At 40.8% G+C, this 17,380-nt stretch overlaps 1 protein-coding gene across 1 annotated transcript; it reads right to left on the reverse strand.

Moving 5' to 3' along the window:
* Window positions 1–7,975: 7,975 nt before the first annotated feature.
* washc3 (WASH complex subunit 3) lies at window positions 7,976–11,190 on the reverse strand. Its single transcript, XM_061252697.1, has 7 exons — window positions 10,858–11,190; window positions 10,657–10,755; window positions 10,494–10,559; window positions 10,264–10,386; window positions 9,528–9,626; window positions 9,099–9,163; window positions 7,976–8,530 (listed from the first exon to the last, which is right to left on the reverse strand). Exons 1-7 carry the CDS (start codon window positions 10,906–10,908, stop codon window positions 8,446–8,448), a joined length of 588 nt encoding a protein of 195 aa, XP_061108681.1. The 5' UTR covers window positions 10,909–11,190; the 3' UTR covers window positions 7,976–8,445.
* Between the last annotated feature and the right edge of the window lie 6,190 nt (window positions 11,191–17,380).

A 17,380-nucleotide genomic window follows, 5' to 3' on the forward strand; every position in this document is an offset into this window, starting at 1 on the left:
AACTGCTAGACCAGGAGCTGCCACCTCAAAATCTCAGAGATTCTGACCAATCTCTTAATTCAAATCAAAACCTCAGACGCTGCTCTCTCTATTATGGGTGTGTGTTTTCCAGGAAGACATTCCGTATTCATTCCGTATTTTGAGAATCCTCAAAATAGCCTTTCTCAATCCACAAAAGCTCCACAGGCTTAACATTTTTCACATATTTGTTTTCCAAGCAGGACAGGAGCACTCAGGGAATGCTCAGCATAACAATTACAATTAGGATGGATAAGAACCGAGTGTGTCACTTAATGCATCCTGTGTTCTTCATATATTCAGGGTGTTGAACAGGCCATTAACTGTTAAAACCAATAGATTCAGAAATTTTAATAATTACCAAATTCTCACGTGCTTGGTCTCCCCAAATATCTCTCTGAATGTTATTCCAGGGCAGCAACCTCACAGGTGTCCATATTATATTTTACATTTGCTTCCAGAGTGCCTACAAAAAGGTTAGGCAAAGCGCTGATATGATGCAAAGTTGAACAATCGGAGTCATGTCCACTGTGAGGTTCATCGTGAACCCACAGCTGTTGTTCCCCAGTAAAATGTCTATGTGCTGGGTCAAGGTGCTACAAAAGGTGGATGTCTTGAACTTGCTTGTGTTCACTAAACCAACTGTGTTTGTGAGGAAGAGAACAAGTATATGGGTCATAGCGCCAGGTAACAATTTCAGTCAGGCTGTATAACACAAATTGTTTGTAGTAAAATGCATGATTGAAATTGAGTTGAGAACACAACAAGTGTGGTGTCATGTACTAGAAAGCATTTTGAGACATTTTCCAGATTGGATTACTTCACAGTATTTTCTCAACACAAATTTTGCGTAAGAGACTTGAACACATAATCTACAGGAAGTGCAATTTTTAGAAAAGAAAATAGTAGAAAATGTTTTATTTCCTGAGCGCGACATGTTGAGATCTCACATTTACTGGTTATTGGGTGGTAATAAATGCAAAAAATATATATATTTTGAAAATTGAAATGAATGTTTGTGCAATATGCTGATTGAATCCAGGTCATGGTTTGACAGTATACACCCTTCCTTAGACATTTGCTGAAATGCACTTCTTCCAACAATATATGCACAAATGCCCATCCATTTTCTAGACATTTTCTACTCATGCATTTCAGCCCGAGTACTAAAGAGTTATTCAATCCGAGACTCCAGCTCTGTCAATCACTGGCATTACCATACATGGGGGGTGAAATGGTTCAATCTTAACAGAAACCAGAGGAATGAAATTATGAAAGGGGAATGCGCACTATGGTTTTGCCCTTCTGTATGGTTATGTAATAAATGCACTTTTATTCTCTCACTACAGTATTAACTGTCAAAACAGCCAAACTGAAATGACAGCATCTGTGGGACCTGTTCTATCAGCTGATTATAAGGGACAAAAGAGTCTCTGAAGGCTGTCTCTGGAATGAGTGGGCAGATGGCATGACAGTAGGAGGTGGGTGGAGGTGCTGCCAGAGAATTTCTAAAGGTGCTGCCAGGAGATGTGATGATGACGGGCTGGCAGCAAGTGACAGGAAGTGACTGACACCCGACGGATGGCGCTGCTGAGGCTCCACCCAGAGCAAAAACGCAAACAGGCACTAAGTTCCTTGGCACCCGGGGCTAGATTCTTCCGCACGCTGGGTCAGAAGCTTGAAGTCATATGAGCACTTGGATGGAGCAGGAAGATATTGGCCCCTGAGTGCAGGTGCTGCTATAGAGCTGAAAGACACGCTCCAGCGCGAACATCCCACACGAAGCAACACCGTGGTTCTAATGTCACACACACTCTGACGGAATGAACAACATTGTACAATGCTGCCATTCGATATCAGAGACCCACGAAGGCAGACGGACTGAGCTGTAGGATTGTAGAGCTCAAATGGATCTGAGAGACACTTCAAACCAGTGGAAATGAAACACTCTACGACGTCATGCTTGTTGTCAGGTGCGGCATGTCAGGCATGATTGAGGAGACTGCTTACCCTGCTGTGCCCAGCTGCCCACTCTTTTTCATTCCCACTGACATGGACCTGCCATCCCCTCATAAACACACAAACACCCTGCCATGCATCCCTATTCCTACATGTTTATACAGGCTCATTTTGTCCCCCGGCTCCTAGAACCCTATATAATTAATATCTCATTATACTATTTCAGGATTATGCTGCCCTATAAACAGCAGAGCTGAGCTACCTTTCTATCTTTATGAGCCTGTTAGATCCTGGAGCATGAGAGCATTCACTACAGGCAGGAGAAAGTGCCAACACAGATACATCCTGTTGCCCTGGGCTATGAGGTATGGTTCGCCAACATTTCACCTGGCCCAGAAACACCCCTGTCCTTTCCAAGTCAGCCATGCTTATATATTTAGAGACATCTTAAACGAGTGTGGGATATTCACATGCATATGCACACACTAAAAACATATGTTACAGCTGCAGTAAGCATGTGTGATAAACTCATCTACTGATTCAGTAATTATATGTACAGTTGTGTTCAAGAAAATAGCAATACAACGACCCCAAACACACGAGTAAGTGAGCGCAATCCCCCATCCTGGGCTGTGAAGTTAAATCTTGAAAAATGTATTCAGTTTATACACTTTGAAGAGAGTTTGAAGAGAAAAATGTTGACACTGCCATTTTTTTAAACAGATTAATATTCATTTTCTTTGCTTCCTGTAAAAGAATAACACAGACTTGATAAAATTAGCTAATGCTTTGATTTGGAATTGAATTTATAATCCAATACATTTGAAATATTGAACTAAAAGCAATTAAAATATATTTGGACTTTATTCCATTTTTTTTAACGCACTGCTATTCATTTGAACACAACTGTAACAAAGATTACTAACACATCTGCAACATAAAATAATATCAAGTTCTGTAACAGCTTTTGTAAGTATGTAATCTAAAAAAGCCTGCTAAAAAAGCCTACCCTGGATCCCTCCATCATCCAGAACTACCGCCCAGTATCTCTTCTTCCTTTCCTTTCTAAAACTATAGAACGAGCCGCTTCTACTCAACTTTCTTCCTTCTTTTCTAACAACAACCTGCTAGACCCCCATCAGTCTGGCTTCAGATCGGGCCACTCGACAGAGACTGCGCTCCTCTCCGTCAGTGAGTCACTTCATGCCGCACGAGCAGCCTCCCTCTCCTCTGTCCTCATTCTTCTAGATCTCTCTGCTGCCTTCGACACTGTGGATCACTCCATCCTCCTGTCTGCCCTGTCAGCAACGGGCATCTGTGGCACAGCCCTGGACTGGATTGAGTCCTACCTCTCTGGTCGCTCCTTCCAGGTTGCCTGGGCTGGTTCGGTATCGACACCTCGGCCCCTCGCCACAGGAGTTCCCCAGGGCTCAGTCCTTGGCCCGCTTCTTTTTTCTCTCTACACTCGCTCCCTTGGCCCTGTGATCACTGCACATGGGCTATCCTACCACTGCTATGCGGACGATACCCAACTCTTCGTCTCGTTCCCGCCGTCTGATACGCAGGTTTCAGCCCGTATCTCCGCTTGCCTGAGGGACATCCAGAGCTGGATGGACAACCACCATCTAAAGCTCAACTCAGGTCAAACTGAAATGATATTCATCCCTGCTAATGCCTCTCCCCATCTGGATCTCTCCATTTCCCTCGGGGATACCACACTCACGCCGTCACCCAGTGCAAGGAACCTCGGCGTGGTGATGGACAGCAGACTGTCCCTTTCCGAGAACATTGCGGCGGTGACCCGGTCTTGCAGGTTCTTCCTATACAACATACGGAGAATCCGCCCCTTTCTCACCCCCTACTCGACCCAGCTCCTGGTCCAAGCGATGGTTCTGTCCCGCCTGGACTACTGCAATTCCCTCTTGGCTGGCCTCCCAGCGTCTGCCATCAGACCCCTCCAACTCATCCAGAATGCAGCAGCTCGTCTGGTCTTCAACCTTCCCAAATACTCACACGTCACCCCCCTGCTTACTTCCCTCCACTGGCTGCCTGTCATGGCTCGCATCAAATTGAAAACATTGGTGCTAGCCTTCCAAGCAGTTAAAGGGTCTTCCCCAGCTTATCTGCAAAAAATCATCAGACCCTACACCCCTGCCAGACCTCTTCGTTCAGCCTCCACAGGCCGCTTGGCACCTCCCCCTCTCAGAACCTCCACCTCACGCTCACGACTACTGTCTGTTCTGGCTCCACGGTGGTGGAACGAACTCCCCGTTGAGGTCAGAACTATAGAATCCCTCCCCACCTTCAAGCGCAAGCTGAAGACACACCTCTTCAAACAGCACCTCTCCCCATCCCTCCCTACCTCCCTGTGAACCTTAATTGTTGTCTCTGTGACTTGTGTATCAGTATTTTAGTTGGCTAGGTAAGCAGTGTTTGGATAGTTAACTTTGGTGACTTTTGCTCTGTTTGTTTGTTTGTTCAAAAAAATAAAAATAAATAAAAAAAATAAAAATTGGCCCTTGTCCTTATCTTTGTTGTACAGGTAGCAGTTGAAATTGTACTTACCTCTAGGGTCTTTCAGCGAACTTATCCCTGGTTATGGGTATGCACTTTGTTGTACGTCGCTCTGGATAAGAGCGTCTGCCAAATGCCAATAATGTAATGTAATGTAATCTGTAACACAAGCACATAAGCATATACATTAGGACAAATTGAATGCATCTATGAAATGCAAATACGCATGCCACGGCCCCCAGGGTAAGCATGTGCACAGGGGCATACAGGGGCCACACATCCATACAGCACGGGGCCTTTTTTCAAGAAACGGTATGAGCAGATGACAAGGGTTTCCCAATAAACAATAATGGAGCTTTCAACAACATCACTGTCAGTCTAATGCTGGTTATCAATAAATATAATCTATCAGCATTGAAAATAAATATCTCCCCCACCCTCTCTCTGATCCAAAATATTACCCCCCCGACCGGCCACTCTTCCGCCTGTCACTGAAGGTCACAATAACACCCCCCACCAATTTCTCCAAAGAGTCCAACTCCTCCACTCCACCTACTCCTTTGGTGCTGACAAGCTGCTTTACTCAATACTTCAGCACCTCCACCCACTTCCTATAACACCTGTGACAGTATACTAGATACCCACACATTTTCTCCATGTATGCATAATGCATTGGACCGCAGGTATCTAGTACAGTTTGCACAATGAGTTTTTAAAATATATTTTCTGTCTAAACTTTTAGCCCCTTGCTGTACTAATCTAGTTGCAGTTGAATTTGTATTTCTTGGATGGTGGTGTTGTTAGTTCCTTACTTGGCCTGTTTGCATGTGTACTGGAAATTATGTTCATGGTTGTACGATGGTTTCTTTGTGAATTATAGCTTATCACACAGTTGGTTCCTAATAGTACTGCATTCTCTATTTTTGGCTTTTTGAAGATAGTTTGATGCCTAAATCAATTAAATAACTCACTCTATTGCATTTATTCACTAAAAGATATGCCTTTCGTAAAGCAGTTGTCCATGTTCACTTTCTTTCTTTTCACCCTCCCCAACTGGTCAAATAATTGTTTTATAAATATCACAATTAGTCACTGAAATATAGAATTAACAACTTTGTTGTGCAACTGTGGAATAACCTCCAACACAACATTTCCAGGAAAAATAATTGTGATAGGCAATAAAGTCTCAATGAACTCAACAGTGATGCCTTTTTTCTTTCCTGGAATCACTTTGAAATCCACCAGGTGAGCTGCGCAATTATTGTGTACGATACAACATTTACTAGTTGTCCAAAAAGCCATATGACCCAGCCTTACATGATGATATGAAGAAAATCCCCCCTCTCTGAAATCCTACTTCTCTGTGTGACATTATACACCTCCCAGCAGGGCTGTTGGCTGAAGCTGGCTGGCATGATCAAGAGTTTACCCTTGAACTTGGCCGACGCATGGCGGTTTACTGAAATGCAGTGCTTTAACAGCGCCATCCACAGCACGCCAAGTATTCATTTAGACTATTCTGTATTAACACAAGACAGTATCTGGCAATAATGAAACCACAAGTTGCTGTATAATAATACTGTAACAATATATTAGCTGGCTATGAAAAAAAAAAAATACCATGAGATACAACTAATTATGGTAAGACATATAAGACAACAAGCTATGTCCAGCTATGACAATGCCTCAAGCTACAGCCAAGTCTTTGATTGAGGTGGTCTCGGACTGTCTGCCAATCGGAGCGGAGATGGTCCCCAATCAGTCTCGAGACTGTCAGTCAATAAAAGTGTGTTGACCTTTATACGTGAGGTCTGGCTTGGTGCCACTCCAAACAGTTGTTCTAAAGTTAACTCTAATTCCCCCAGCTTGGGTTTCAGTCTAATCCCCCACTGTGATCACATGGTGCACTACCCATAGGAATTCCAGGGACAATGCCCTCCACCTCCACATTGACTAAAGTCTGAATTAGTCATTTATTCAAATAATTTATTACAGTGATTTAAGTGTATCAATTTTCAAGTAATATGCTAAATATACTGACTTGATAATTCTCTGATAAAACATGGTAACGTTTATTATGAAATCTAGTTTGGTTTCCTTTATATCTTATATATTGTTCAATTTTTCACCCTTACTCCACTGGACTGGAATCAGAATGAATTCAGTGGCTACAGTATCCACACTGAAGACAGAAATAAGAAGCATCCGCCCTCATCTGAAATAATGCTTGTGTATATGCTGACGCCAATCTTGTAAGCAATCCCTTTTTAAAAACATTCCTCAGATGTGCTGGTTAATTAGAGAATAATTAACGGAGCCTTTATTTTCAGTTTGACTATGAATAAGTACTTAATGTTTTGCAGCAAATCCAAAAACGTGAAACAAATTTTAAACATAAATGTCCACATTCAATTTTAAGAACATCAATTAAAATAATTCAGCAGATTCATATAAATTCATGAATCCATTTTACAGTGAATTTCACTGTGTGTGGCAGGGCTAGGAGTCGGATAAAGAGCAGACTTTCAGGGTTTTCTTTTGATTATCTGGGAATTATCTGCTCTGTTGGCTGGCATTCCTATATCACAAATATCGAATTGAGAGCTCTGATTAGACAAAAAGACTGGGAGGGGGTGAAACAATAAAAGACATTATATTCTAATCCACAGGGCTTGTAATTCACATCAATTTAAAATACAGTCTGTTGAAAAACTAACCCTTCTCTTAATGGAGCTTCTGCTGTAGTGCATTAAATGACAAATTAAATGTCCTTGTGCATTTTCATATTAAAGCCACAGCATACACAAGGAATTGGTTGATTTGAACAAAATAAACTATGCTTGATGAAATTCAGACCAAGTGTGCCATCTAGTGACAATGTAAAATAACCAAATTTAAATAACCCAAGTACCATCAGAAAAAAATCTCTGAAGTTTCCTTTGATTTAGCAGCTTAATAATGATACATGCCATGCGCAGGTTATTCTTTCTGTACACAACCTATCTTTGAATAAAAGCATGCAAGTAAGAAAAATAAGTATGTAAAAGTAACCTATGTTTTAATTAGCATATACTTGTATTAAAAAAAAATAGTATTCATAGTTTTTGGCAGTTATTTTTCTCCCAGCACTGCTGCTTATTTCATAACAGCTGCTGTTGCCACGGTATTTTCTTTACACCTGAAATTTGGCAATTGTGTAGTTTAACTCGCAAGCTGACAACTAAAAAAGCCTGTTTGCAGCACTGTGACATGTTTGGCCATGAACAACACAAGTAGGCTATGTGCCCAAACATGGAAATGTTAGGTTGTAAACATGATCCAGTCAGTCAAGAATCAGGCAGAGAGAATCCGTCATTGGAGGTACAGCAACTTGAAATGAATCATACCATAAACCTCATATTGAATGAGAAACACCTCCCAAATGGCAGACTGCATACAAATGAGAGAGCCTGGGTTTTTTTATGAACACTGAATATTACAGTAATTACTTTGTACTGAGTAGGGAGTCTTTATTATGCATCTATATTACATCTTTGTACATTATTGTTATTATATATGGTAAATTGCTTACCACATACAGTTGAGCATTTGGCAAATCGCAATGTCATTACATCAATAAGGGAAAAAATCAAGAGCTGACAGACATAAAAGTGCAAATAGTTCTTTTGAGGTCTTTTCACATTAGTCTGATCTCTTTCTTGCTCAGCTAAAAGCCATTTCACATTTCAGGCGATAAAAGCTTGTACTTTAAGATGTTCTTTGATAGACCAAATCCTGACCAGAGTAATGAACTGAGGCAGGACTTCCTATTCTCCTCCCCTTCTTTCCTCTTCTGCCACTCATGTACACTGCACTCACTGTAAGGCTCTCACTGTAAGGCTGTAGTGTCACTCTAACTCTTTCTGGGAGGGGTCAGTCGCCAAGCGATGATTCGTTGCTAAGGCACAAGAGGAGTCAGTCGCTGAAAGATGATTCGCCGCTGGAGCTGTCATCATCCCCATCCTTCTTCCCCACATCAGGCACGAGTGCATTGGGAGTGCTAGAGCAAGGCAGACGAATTCCACAAATCAATCCCAGAAAGCCACCCGGGTTCCCCACGTTGCTGGCAGAGCACACCCCTTTGAGGCCACACAACCTATGAGGAGGGTGGACACTGGACAGGGCATTGGCTTGCCAAATTTGCCAAACCCACTGAATGAGTGAATATACACTCATAGGGCACTTTATTAGGAACACCTGCACACCTACTTATTCATGCGATTATCTAATCAGCCAATCATTTGGCACCAGTGCTTTGCATAAAATCATGCAGATACAGGTAAGGAGCTTCAATTAATGCTTACATCAACCATCAGAATGGGGGAGAAATGTGATTAACTGACTTTGACTGCATCAAACCTCTAAGGAGGCAACAGCAGCAGAAGACTTAAGTAAAATAAAAAAAAAAGGTCTAATAAATACCTAATAAAGTGTATATTACTGAGTGTATATTACTCAACTTCTATTAAAACTTATGAGGGAATGAGAGGAATAGAGGAGTCGTTGGAGTGATACAGCATGTAGACTGATACAGAAAAAGAGGGAATGTAGTGTATAAACACACTCACTCCAGTAGGCTGGGATCCAAGCCATCATTGATCATCTTGTTTTTTATAGCCATTACTGGAACACCCTGGGAAGAGAAGTCAGAAGTGTGAACAAACTGTAGAAGTTGTCATATTATCCCTCCTTAGAAGACCACATAATAGAATATAATATTTACAAATGCACCACGATTACTCTCCACCTTCTCTTTCAAATTTACATTAACCTCAGGCTGAAAGACCTCAAATGCAAAAGCAGATGAACTTGAGGTATTTATAACCATTTATATTTATAAAAGGCGAGGACGTTTTTTTGGAATGCAATTACTTTTTGAGGACAATTCCTATTTATGGAAATATACTTTCTTATTCATATTTAAATGTAGCCGATAATACCATTTTCAGCAAAATAATAACTGCTTGGCTCCGCATGACCAATGAGCCCAGACTCACCACTTGCACCATTTTCAGGTATCTGGCATAACGCGGGTCTGTAGACACAGTTGGGATGTTCTCTGTGACTGCTTCTGCTCTCTGCTGGTCTGGTGTCTCCTGTACAGTTGGAACAGGACAGACAGAATGGCTAAACTAAATAAAACACATATATAGACTTTGTTGGAAGCCTGCATGAACTGTCGAGGAACACATAATCATAAAACATAATCGCGACCATAACTATTAACTTTTCTGATTCTGTTGTGACATAAAAATGCCAGGTTACAATACGTTATGTTTAAAAAAAACAAACAAAGAGGAAGCACATACTGACATGATTGTACAGCGTTAAATAATGTAGAGTCCCCCCCCAGCCCTGGCTACTATTGGAATAGCCAAGGCTACAAATCACGCTTATTACATAAGCGTTAAATGAGACTCAGGGTGTATTATATGTCATTTGGCTGACGCTTTTATCCAAAGAGACGTACAGTTGATTAAACTACGCAGGAGACAATCCTCCCCTGGAGCAATGCAGGGTTAAGGGCCTTGCTGAAGGGCCCAACGGCTGTGCGGATCTTATTGTGGCTACACCGGGAATCGAACCACCAACCTTGTGGGACCCAGTCATGTACCTTAACCACTACGCAGATGGCTGAAGTTGGCTCAAAAGATGAACTGACAGGCTGTTCCCATCATATGCTCCGATACATGTGTTTTGTCGGGATGGGTGCACATATGTTTCATACAGTACCTCAGGAGGAGACGTAGCTGCAGGAATCTGCGACTGGCTGGTTACCATCGCTGGACCGTTGGAGTCTACAGCTGGTCCTACCGCTTCTATTCTCACATCTTCCAGACCAGGAATGGAGGACAGCTGAAAAGAGACATACCGATAACATAGTTGTATCCCCACTGTACAAAAGGGATACCACTTGTGATTTGAAATAGCTTCATTGAAGTTAATTAATTAATATCGCAAACCTTTGCTTCCAAAATACTGAGAGTGGTTTCAATTTTCTGAATACGAAGGGATACGTTGGCCAGTTTCTAGGAGATGGAGACAACAATGAAAACAACACTGACTATAGACCAATCATACACAGCAAAACAAAAGTGAGAGAAACCAGTTTTGCTTGCTTGTTACCTCTTCGCAGACGGTGGAGAATCGGTTAAGGAATCGGACAGTGTGCACAATAAACTGGTTGAGAAAGGCAACGATTCTCTTCTGCTGGATAGCTGGTACCTAGATGAACCACAATAAACAGGTTTTCATGATACGCTTGGTAGCCCAATTTAGTTAGCCAGTTGACGTGGATTGTTGGCTGTCATTCAGGATAAAACTCACCTTTGTTAAATCTATTCCCGATCCAACTATGGGCAGTCCATCTTCGTCCATGTTTTACACCTTCCAGGTGTACTTGTATCAGTAAACGGTATTTCAGATAGGTTAGCTAAGGTAGCTATTCACAGTTCCGCAGTTAGTAATGCTGTCAAATGTATTTCACGTGATTATAAGCTGACCCGGAAATGTTAGGCAATTGTCAAACTATCCCAGACACAGGAGTGAATCGCAGTAAAATCCACATATCGTTATTTTAGTCATTTTTAATACCTGAGACCAATAACGGTAACACTGTTGACATTTGTCAAATCAAGAAACTGCCGAAAAGATAAAAGAGTGGAAAGATGCTGTGCACGCGTAGCTAGACATAAAGCGATGCATTGTGGTAGTTGTAGTTTACTAATAGTAAACCTGTTTTTTTCCTTGGAGGATTTTTTAAAAGAAAGTTTGAAGCATACATTTCCAGTCGTCAAAATGTGCTATCTCTGAAGTCGTCACCATAAAAATCAAGTAGTAGCAAACATTCACTTTCAGTTAATTATAATTGTTAATTAGCTAATATTCAAACGAACAACATGGTACAAACTGCTGTAGAATGTCTCTGTGGAGAGGAGCTTCCTTGATGCGTGAGAGTTGATGGGCCGGATTCTTCTCCGTGCATTTAGGCTTGTTTAACTTAATACTTTTGGAAATTGCCCACTCTCCATTAAAATGTATTTCATCAATTCCACACTAGATGGAGGTCAAGTGCAGCTAATAAGTGGTCCAACGCGCAGTAAGGGATCCGTGATGAAGAACCAAAGTCCATATGCAAGAACCTGTTGGCCATTTGTGAAGAGATACGTTTTGCTGCACATTTGGGGCCAAACAATTCCTGCTTCATTCCAGTAGTCTTTATGAGAACAAATTTTTGCAATAAATGACATAACTGTTTTATGCCTATCCTACTGTAACAGTATGACGATCTCTCTTTTTGATTTACAGTTGAGATTAGGCATATAGATATCACAGGTAGCCTTGCCATTTTCAAACAACTTTCCATAGAAAATGTATAATTGCACCTTGTAATGAAACAATTATCACATAAATAATACTAACCACATATTTCACAATTCAAATATTCCTGTGAATGTTCATCGTTTGGAATTAACAAACATGGCTTGACCATTGTGGCCCTCTATATTGTATTAACTGACTTTTGTCAGAATAATTGGTTAATGTAATACTTTTTTCTCTTTTCAACATTTTCACACAGGGCAATGTGAAAACCTATTTAAAACTCTGTAAAAAATGCCTGGGAATGACAGGTATGTGTGTGAGCGAGATACCCTCCCCCTCTAAATTTCATCAGAAATCTGTACCCCAGAGAACAAAAGTAGCCTAATCCATTGTGGGAAAGGATGTTGCCTTTTGAAGTGATGTTATATTGATATATCTGCTTGAAGAGATTCACCAGTAGACCAGTAAGCAAGGGAATACTTAGAGGTAAGTCTATAAAAGATTTTCCCCAGCTTGTACAAGTGGCTGTGTAGACTTTTGGGTGAAGTTGTGAAGGGAGAACTGCAGAACTGAATGGTTGCTCTCGAGCAGCAGTTCTCCAGCTCGGTCCTGGGAGCCCCTGCACATGCGGGTTCTCATTCCTGCCACAATTACAATCTTGGAATTTTAACAAGCTGTTAATTTTTCTTAATTAGCCTTTCATGTATTGAAGGACTATTCACCATTTTAAACCACATTATGTCAGCAATAGCTGAACATGCCATGAAGAATAATAGTCCCATATTGACATTGTGCTTGTTGTGCTAAATTTCAAATGATTACATAAAAATAGGTTAAATAATTCTTAATAAAATCAAATAAAGACTGAGGTGAATTAGTGGCCTCATATTGGTGAAAGGGTAGATACCTAGCCACTAAAACACACCATTTGTTAGACACTTAATTTAAGGACAAAGCAATTGATAAGGAGCCAAACTTGCATTGTGTCAATAAGTTTACGGAAGGAAATATGAAATTCCACAAGCTTATTTGAGCTAGAAATTGTCTCTAACAAAATACAGCATGCACAGGGATCCCTATGAGTTTGAGAGCCATTTTAGGTAAAAATGAGAGGAGTGAGACAGGTTGGTAATTGAGCATATTGCTGCTCTTTTAGTTCACTTAAGTTGTCTCCACAGAAGGGCAGCCCCTGGTTAAGACTAGGTGAGTTAGTTCCAGCCTTGTCTGTGGTTTGGGACTGAGCTACAGCGAAGAGACAGGAAGATGAAGAAGAAAGGACTGTGAGGTATGGATCTGGGGGTTGAAGCAGGAGCAGAATAGGGGTGCTGTCCTCAGGGAAGAAGGGCGTGAAGCTCATTTGGGTTCGGTTCGGTTTCTGGTGGACCCAGGGGACAATACTACAATAATAAATCTGCAAGTAACAGTGACAGTGGTAGCATGAAATCCGAAAGAAGAGTTCAAGAGAGAAGGAAGAGGCACAACATGAAAGGTTCAAAGTTGCGTATGATATATTATGTTTACATAATACATCATATGCTATAAATGTGCTATAACCTCATATGTCATACATATAGTAAATGCTTATACAGGCTGTATGCACAACCCTATATAACCCCAACTAACTGTTACCACAATGATACTATGTTTACAATTTCGATAGAAGTATTTTAAAGGGGACTGACATTGTTTACAGTACTTATTACATGCATAGAATGTACAAATATCGCAAATGGTAAATATGAAAATTAAGATTTTGCATTACTCTGGTTTTTGTCTTGGGTTGAGACAGGACATTCAAGTTTTCCTTACTTGCTGCTTTCATATTCAAAAAGATTTTGTAATGCACTCCTAGTTCACATACACCATGTTGCAAACATAATACTTAATGCCTCAGCACATTCTCATTTTAAGCTACAGGTTCAGCCTTTCTTAAATTCTTAATTTGATTTTATAAATGAAGAGGTACCAAGGAATTTGCTTTCTGACTCCTATTACAAGGTCTGCATGTTGCTACAGTAACACAGAATATCAAAACAAGAGGCCTTCTCCACTTTGCTTGATGGTGTCTTTATTTCTTCCATATGAACAGAGATGCCACACATCCACAACCACACATGCACCTACCCATAAACACACAGGCATGCACTCTCCGTTCCCTGCCAGTGTCTGTTGCACTGCATAACTGTAGACCATATTGAGCAAGTACTGTAATTTGGGGCTGGCTTTAATCAGAGAAACACACCCACAGTTCAATCAGCTTTCCCAGCAGGCATCAGTGAAGTTTGATACATTATAACTCAAAAGGAGTAGAAATGGTTCCAATATTGCAGCTCAAAATTCTCATGCACATTTCGATCAGGGCTGATCTGAGGACATCTCCTGGTTTGGGAGGAGGGAGGAAGGCCCGGAATTGTGGATACTGAAAGGAAGGAGTTAAGGGGCTCCTCCTGTCGGACCTTGTCCTCATATGAACTCTGCTGCATGCCCAGACGGATCAGCAGCCCTCCTCCCAGGGTTTCGGGTCTCTGTCTACTGTGAGTCTGTGCAGAACATCACCCCCTCTGCACAGGCTGGGCCTCTGTCAGTGCTTCCTAGCTGTCTACAGTCCTGTGCCTCCAGGACACCTGACTCTGCTACTATACTACCCTGTAAGATTTCAAGATTTCGGCAGCAGGGGCAGGGTCACTGGGTTGGAGCGGACACAGGATGCCCCCCCCACCAAAGTCCTGTGGAGTGAAAACAAGCCCCTCAGGTCAGAAAATTCAAGGTGGAGGGAGAAAGAGATTGGCAACAGAGAAGCAAGGTGGGAGAGAAAGAGTAAAGGTGGTCGAGACCAAGACTGAGACTGAAATGCAATATAGGGTGATAAACAAAGGGAAAAAAACTTGCTCTTGCTGAGGAATTTTAAATCCTGTGAGCCTTCATGTGGTTTTTAATTGTGCTATATTTATTACAGTTTTAGGTCAGACTTACACCATAAGGTACATGAATTGGCCTTAACTAATGTAGTTCCTAACATGAATGAATTGATGAACAAATGCATCAATTAAGCATGGAATTAACTTTTCATTTGTTAATGTCTTTGTTAGCTACTAATGTTAACTACTATACTGTAATTACTTATATAATGGAATTAGTTACCTATTTATGCATTAACCATATGATAAACTTAAAATCAATTAACCATTAATAACTATTTCACTATTGTAGTTCTCAGGAGTGTTCTAATAACTACATTAGTTCATGGCAACTAAGAAGTCAATCTCATAGATTTGTTTTTTCCCCTTCCTTTATATGACAGTCTGTTACTGTTATATACTGTTATACTGTTATATTTTGTTGTGTGTGTTTTACTTAACCACAAGTTTAATAAGTCATACATACTATCAGAGTGGTGCTAAAACCTTCCATGTTAAAATGCATTATACAAATCAGACATGCTATGCAGAAAAACAACTTCCACTGGGATAAACATGAACCCAAAATGCAGAGAATGTGAAAGGAAGTATCTCTCATCTGGCACATGCTCCATTACAACACAATGGAGCAATGGATGTAAAGTGGGGCTGCTAGTTCTAGGGTTCTGAAAATTCCCTTTTTGAAGGGGTGCTGTCTGTTCTTGGTATCCAGTTGCATTGATGTATTTAAATCTAATTGAATGCTTTGGTTTGAACCAAATCCGTGACTGTTAAAACTACTGCCTTGGATACTAAAAAAAAAGGCAACTGCTCCTACAACAACAGTGCTTTTCGAGCCAGAAATCTCACAGTGTCTCGCTCCATTGTGTTTATAAACAAATGCTTCCTCCTTTTTAAATACAAATAACTAAAAAGTAAGCAATATTCAAACAGGAAACAAATGAGAGATATTCTTAACTTACCATTCTCTGTATTCCGTTTCAGCTTTCCAATAGAGGTTAGGTTGTGTAGGAATGTGACTGGACAAAATTATTTTACAGCATTACTGTACATTCAGTAGCAAACATTTGTTACATTGCATCAATGCAATTGCAGATCAACTGTAAATTGAATTGTATGCATTCAGTTATATGCACACAATGACACACAGGTCACTTTCAGTTTTGAGATGCTGATGTGGTTTATCGCTACTGTCATTTCTACAGTGGGAATGTGACTTGAACAATATAATTAGTCGGAGGTCTACTAGTTTCTTCCTACAATATGCAGGCATATTTTAAATTTTAAGCAACACACAATATAGAACAAAGACTTAAATCACATCACTTTACACGACTCCACTTCACATCCTCAGGTCTCCTACCTGTCCCTTCCCTCTAAAGTCCTGCCTCTCGGTCACGTCTCTTCTCTGCCGTATCACGACTGTGTTGTTTGTTTGTGTTTATTTTCAAATGCAAGACCATATCTGTGCAGCTCTGTCCTTGATTGGATTTGTGTTCAATGTGGTCCCGAGGTACTGATCTTAACTTTGAATGCAGACTGCTAAAAAAATGCATGCATGAATCAACTGCTTGAATCAACTTCAGTTCTGGAGACAGGACAGTGATCTATGTTCTCCAGTGTTTGTTGCTTTCAAACCATATTTCCTGATGTGAATGTATTGTAGCATTTATGCCTCCCTGAGGTAGTCACAGTTCACTGTATGCCAGAACACTGGGAGGACTTTGCATTGATATCAACACTCAATCTGTGTGTTTGAACCAAAATTGTTTTTTGAGAAACCCACTCATCATGAGAGTCCAATCTGTCAGAGGCTGTCTTATCCAGGTCACAGTGAACAATTGCTGACATCACAACACTATACCTCCCATGTTTTGATTCAACACAAATCTTCCCTCCATCTGCTCTGTTATTTTTAGTGCATTTTTACAGATCTCTCTCAATCACAATCCCATAATCTCTCAGACCTCTCTTCCTAAACATCCTGTGCGTGTAGCTCCTTCAATATTCTATTCTCCTCTCCTCTCAGATCAACATGTGAACATAGAGTGGCTCTTTGAAAGATGTTTTCTAAGTACTATGAATATGGTGCCTGCTTTGTTGTTCTGAAACATCCTTTTGTGCTATCACAGTGTAAAGATTTCATTTTTTATTGAAATCTGGCCAATACATTGTCTCAAAATGTCTTCTGAAAGTGAAAACCCAGTCAGAACAGCCTCACAAAATGGCCTCTTGGAATTCCACACTATCTTTTCACAGGTGACCAATCATGATGAGGCTTTTCACTTCGGTGTCTAATTACTTTTGTGTTGAAAAACTCTTGTAACATGCTTTTCTTTGCCTGCAAATCTCAATGTGATTGGGATGGAACACTGTGGGGGGAAGAAAACTAAACGGGCATGATGCAGAACTAAATCTGAGGATAAGATCACTGTGAATATGTGATTGTCTATTACCTTTTCTAACCTCAGCTTAGTGTTTGTGAGTGGGACTGTGTGTATTTGTAATGACCTATTTTTTTGCCACACGATCTTAACTTTGCAGGCCGTCATCCACAGCTGTCAACAGACCTAGCCTCACTGGAATGATGTACCCATCTAGCTGACTGG

Source organism: Conger conger, chromosome 8 (assembly GCF_963514075.1).
Source record: "Conger conger chromosome 8, fConCon1.1, whole genome shotgun sequence".
Taxonomy (NCBI): Eukaryota; Metazoa; Chordata; class Actinopteri; order Anguilliformes; family Congridae; genus Conger; species Conger conger.

Excerpts from the sequence above, each read along its gene's own strand:
- washc3 (XM_061252697.1), bottom strand. The coding sequence starts at position 10,908 with ATGGACGAAGATGGACTGCCCATAGTTGGATCGGGAATAGATTTAACA. Across the intron at positions 10,387-10,493 it reads TCAGTATTTTGGAAGCAAAG|CTGTCCTCCATTCCTGGTCT; the intron begins GTTTGCGATATT and ends GTCTCTTTTCAG. Across the intron at positions 9,627-10,263 it reads CAGCTACGTCTCCTCCTGAG|GAGACACCAGACCAGCAGAG; the intron begins GTACTGTATGAA and ends CCAACTGTACAG.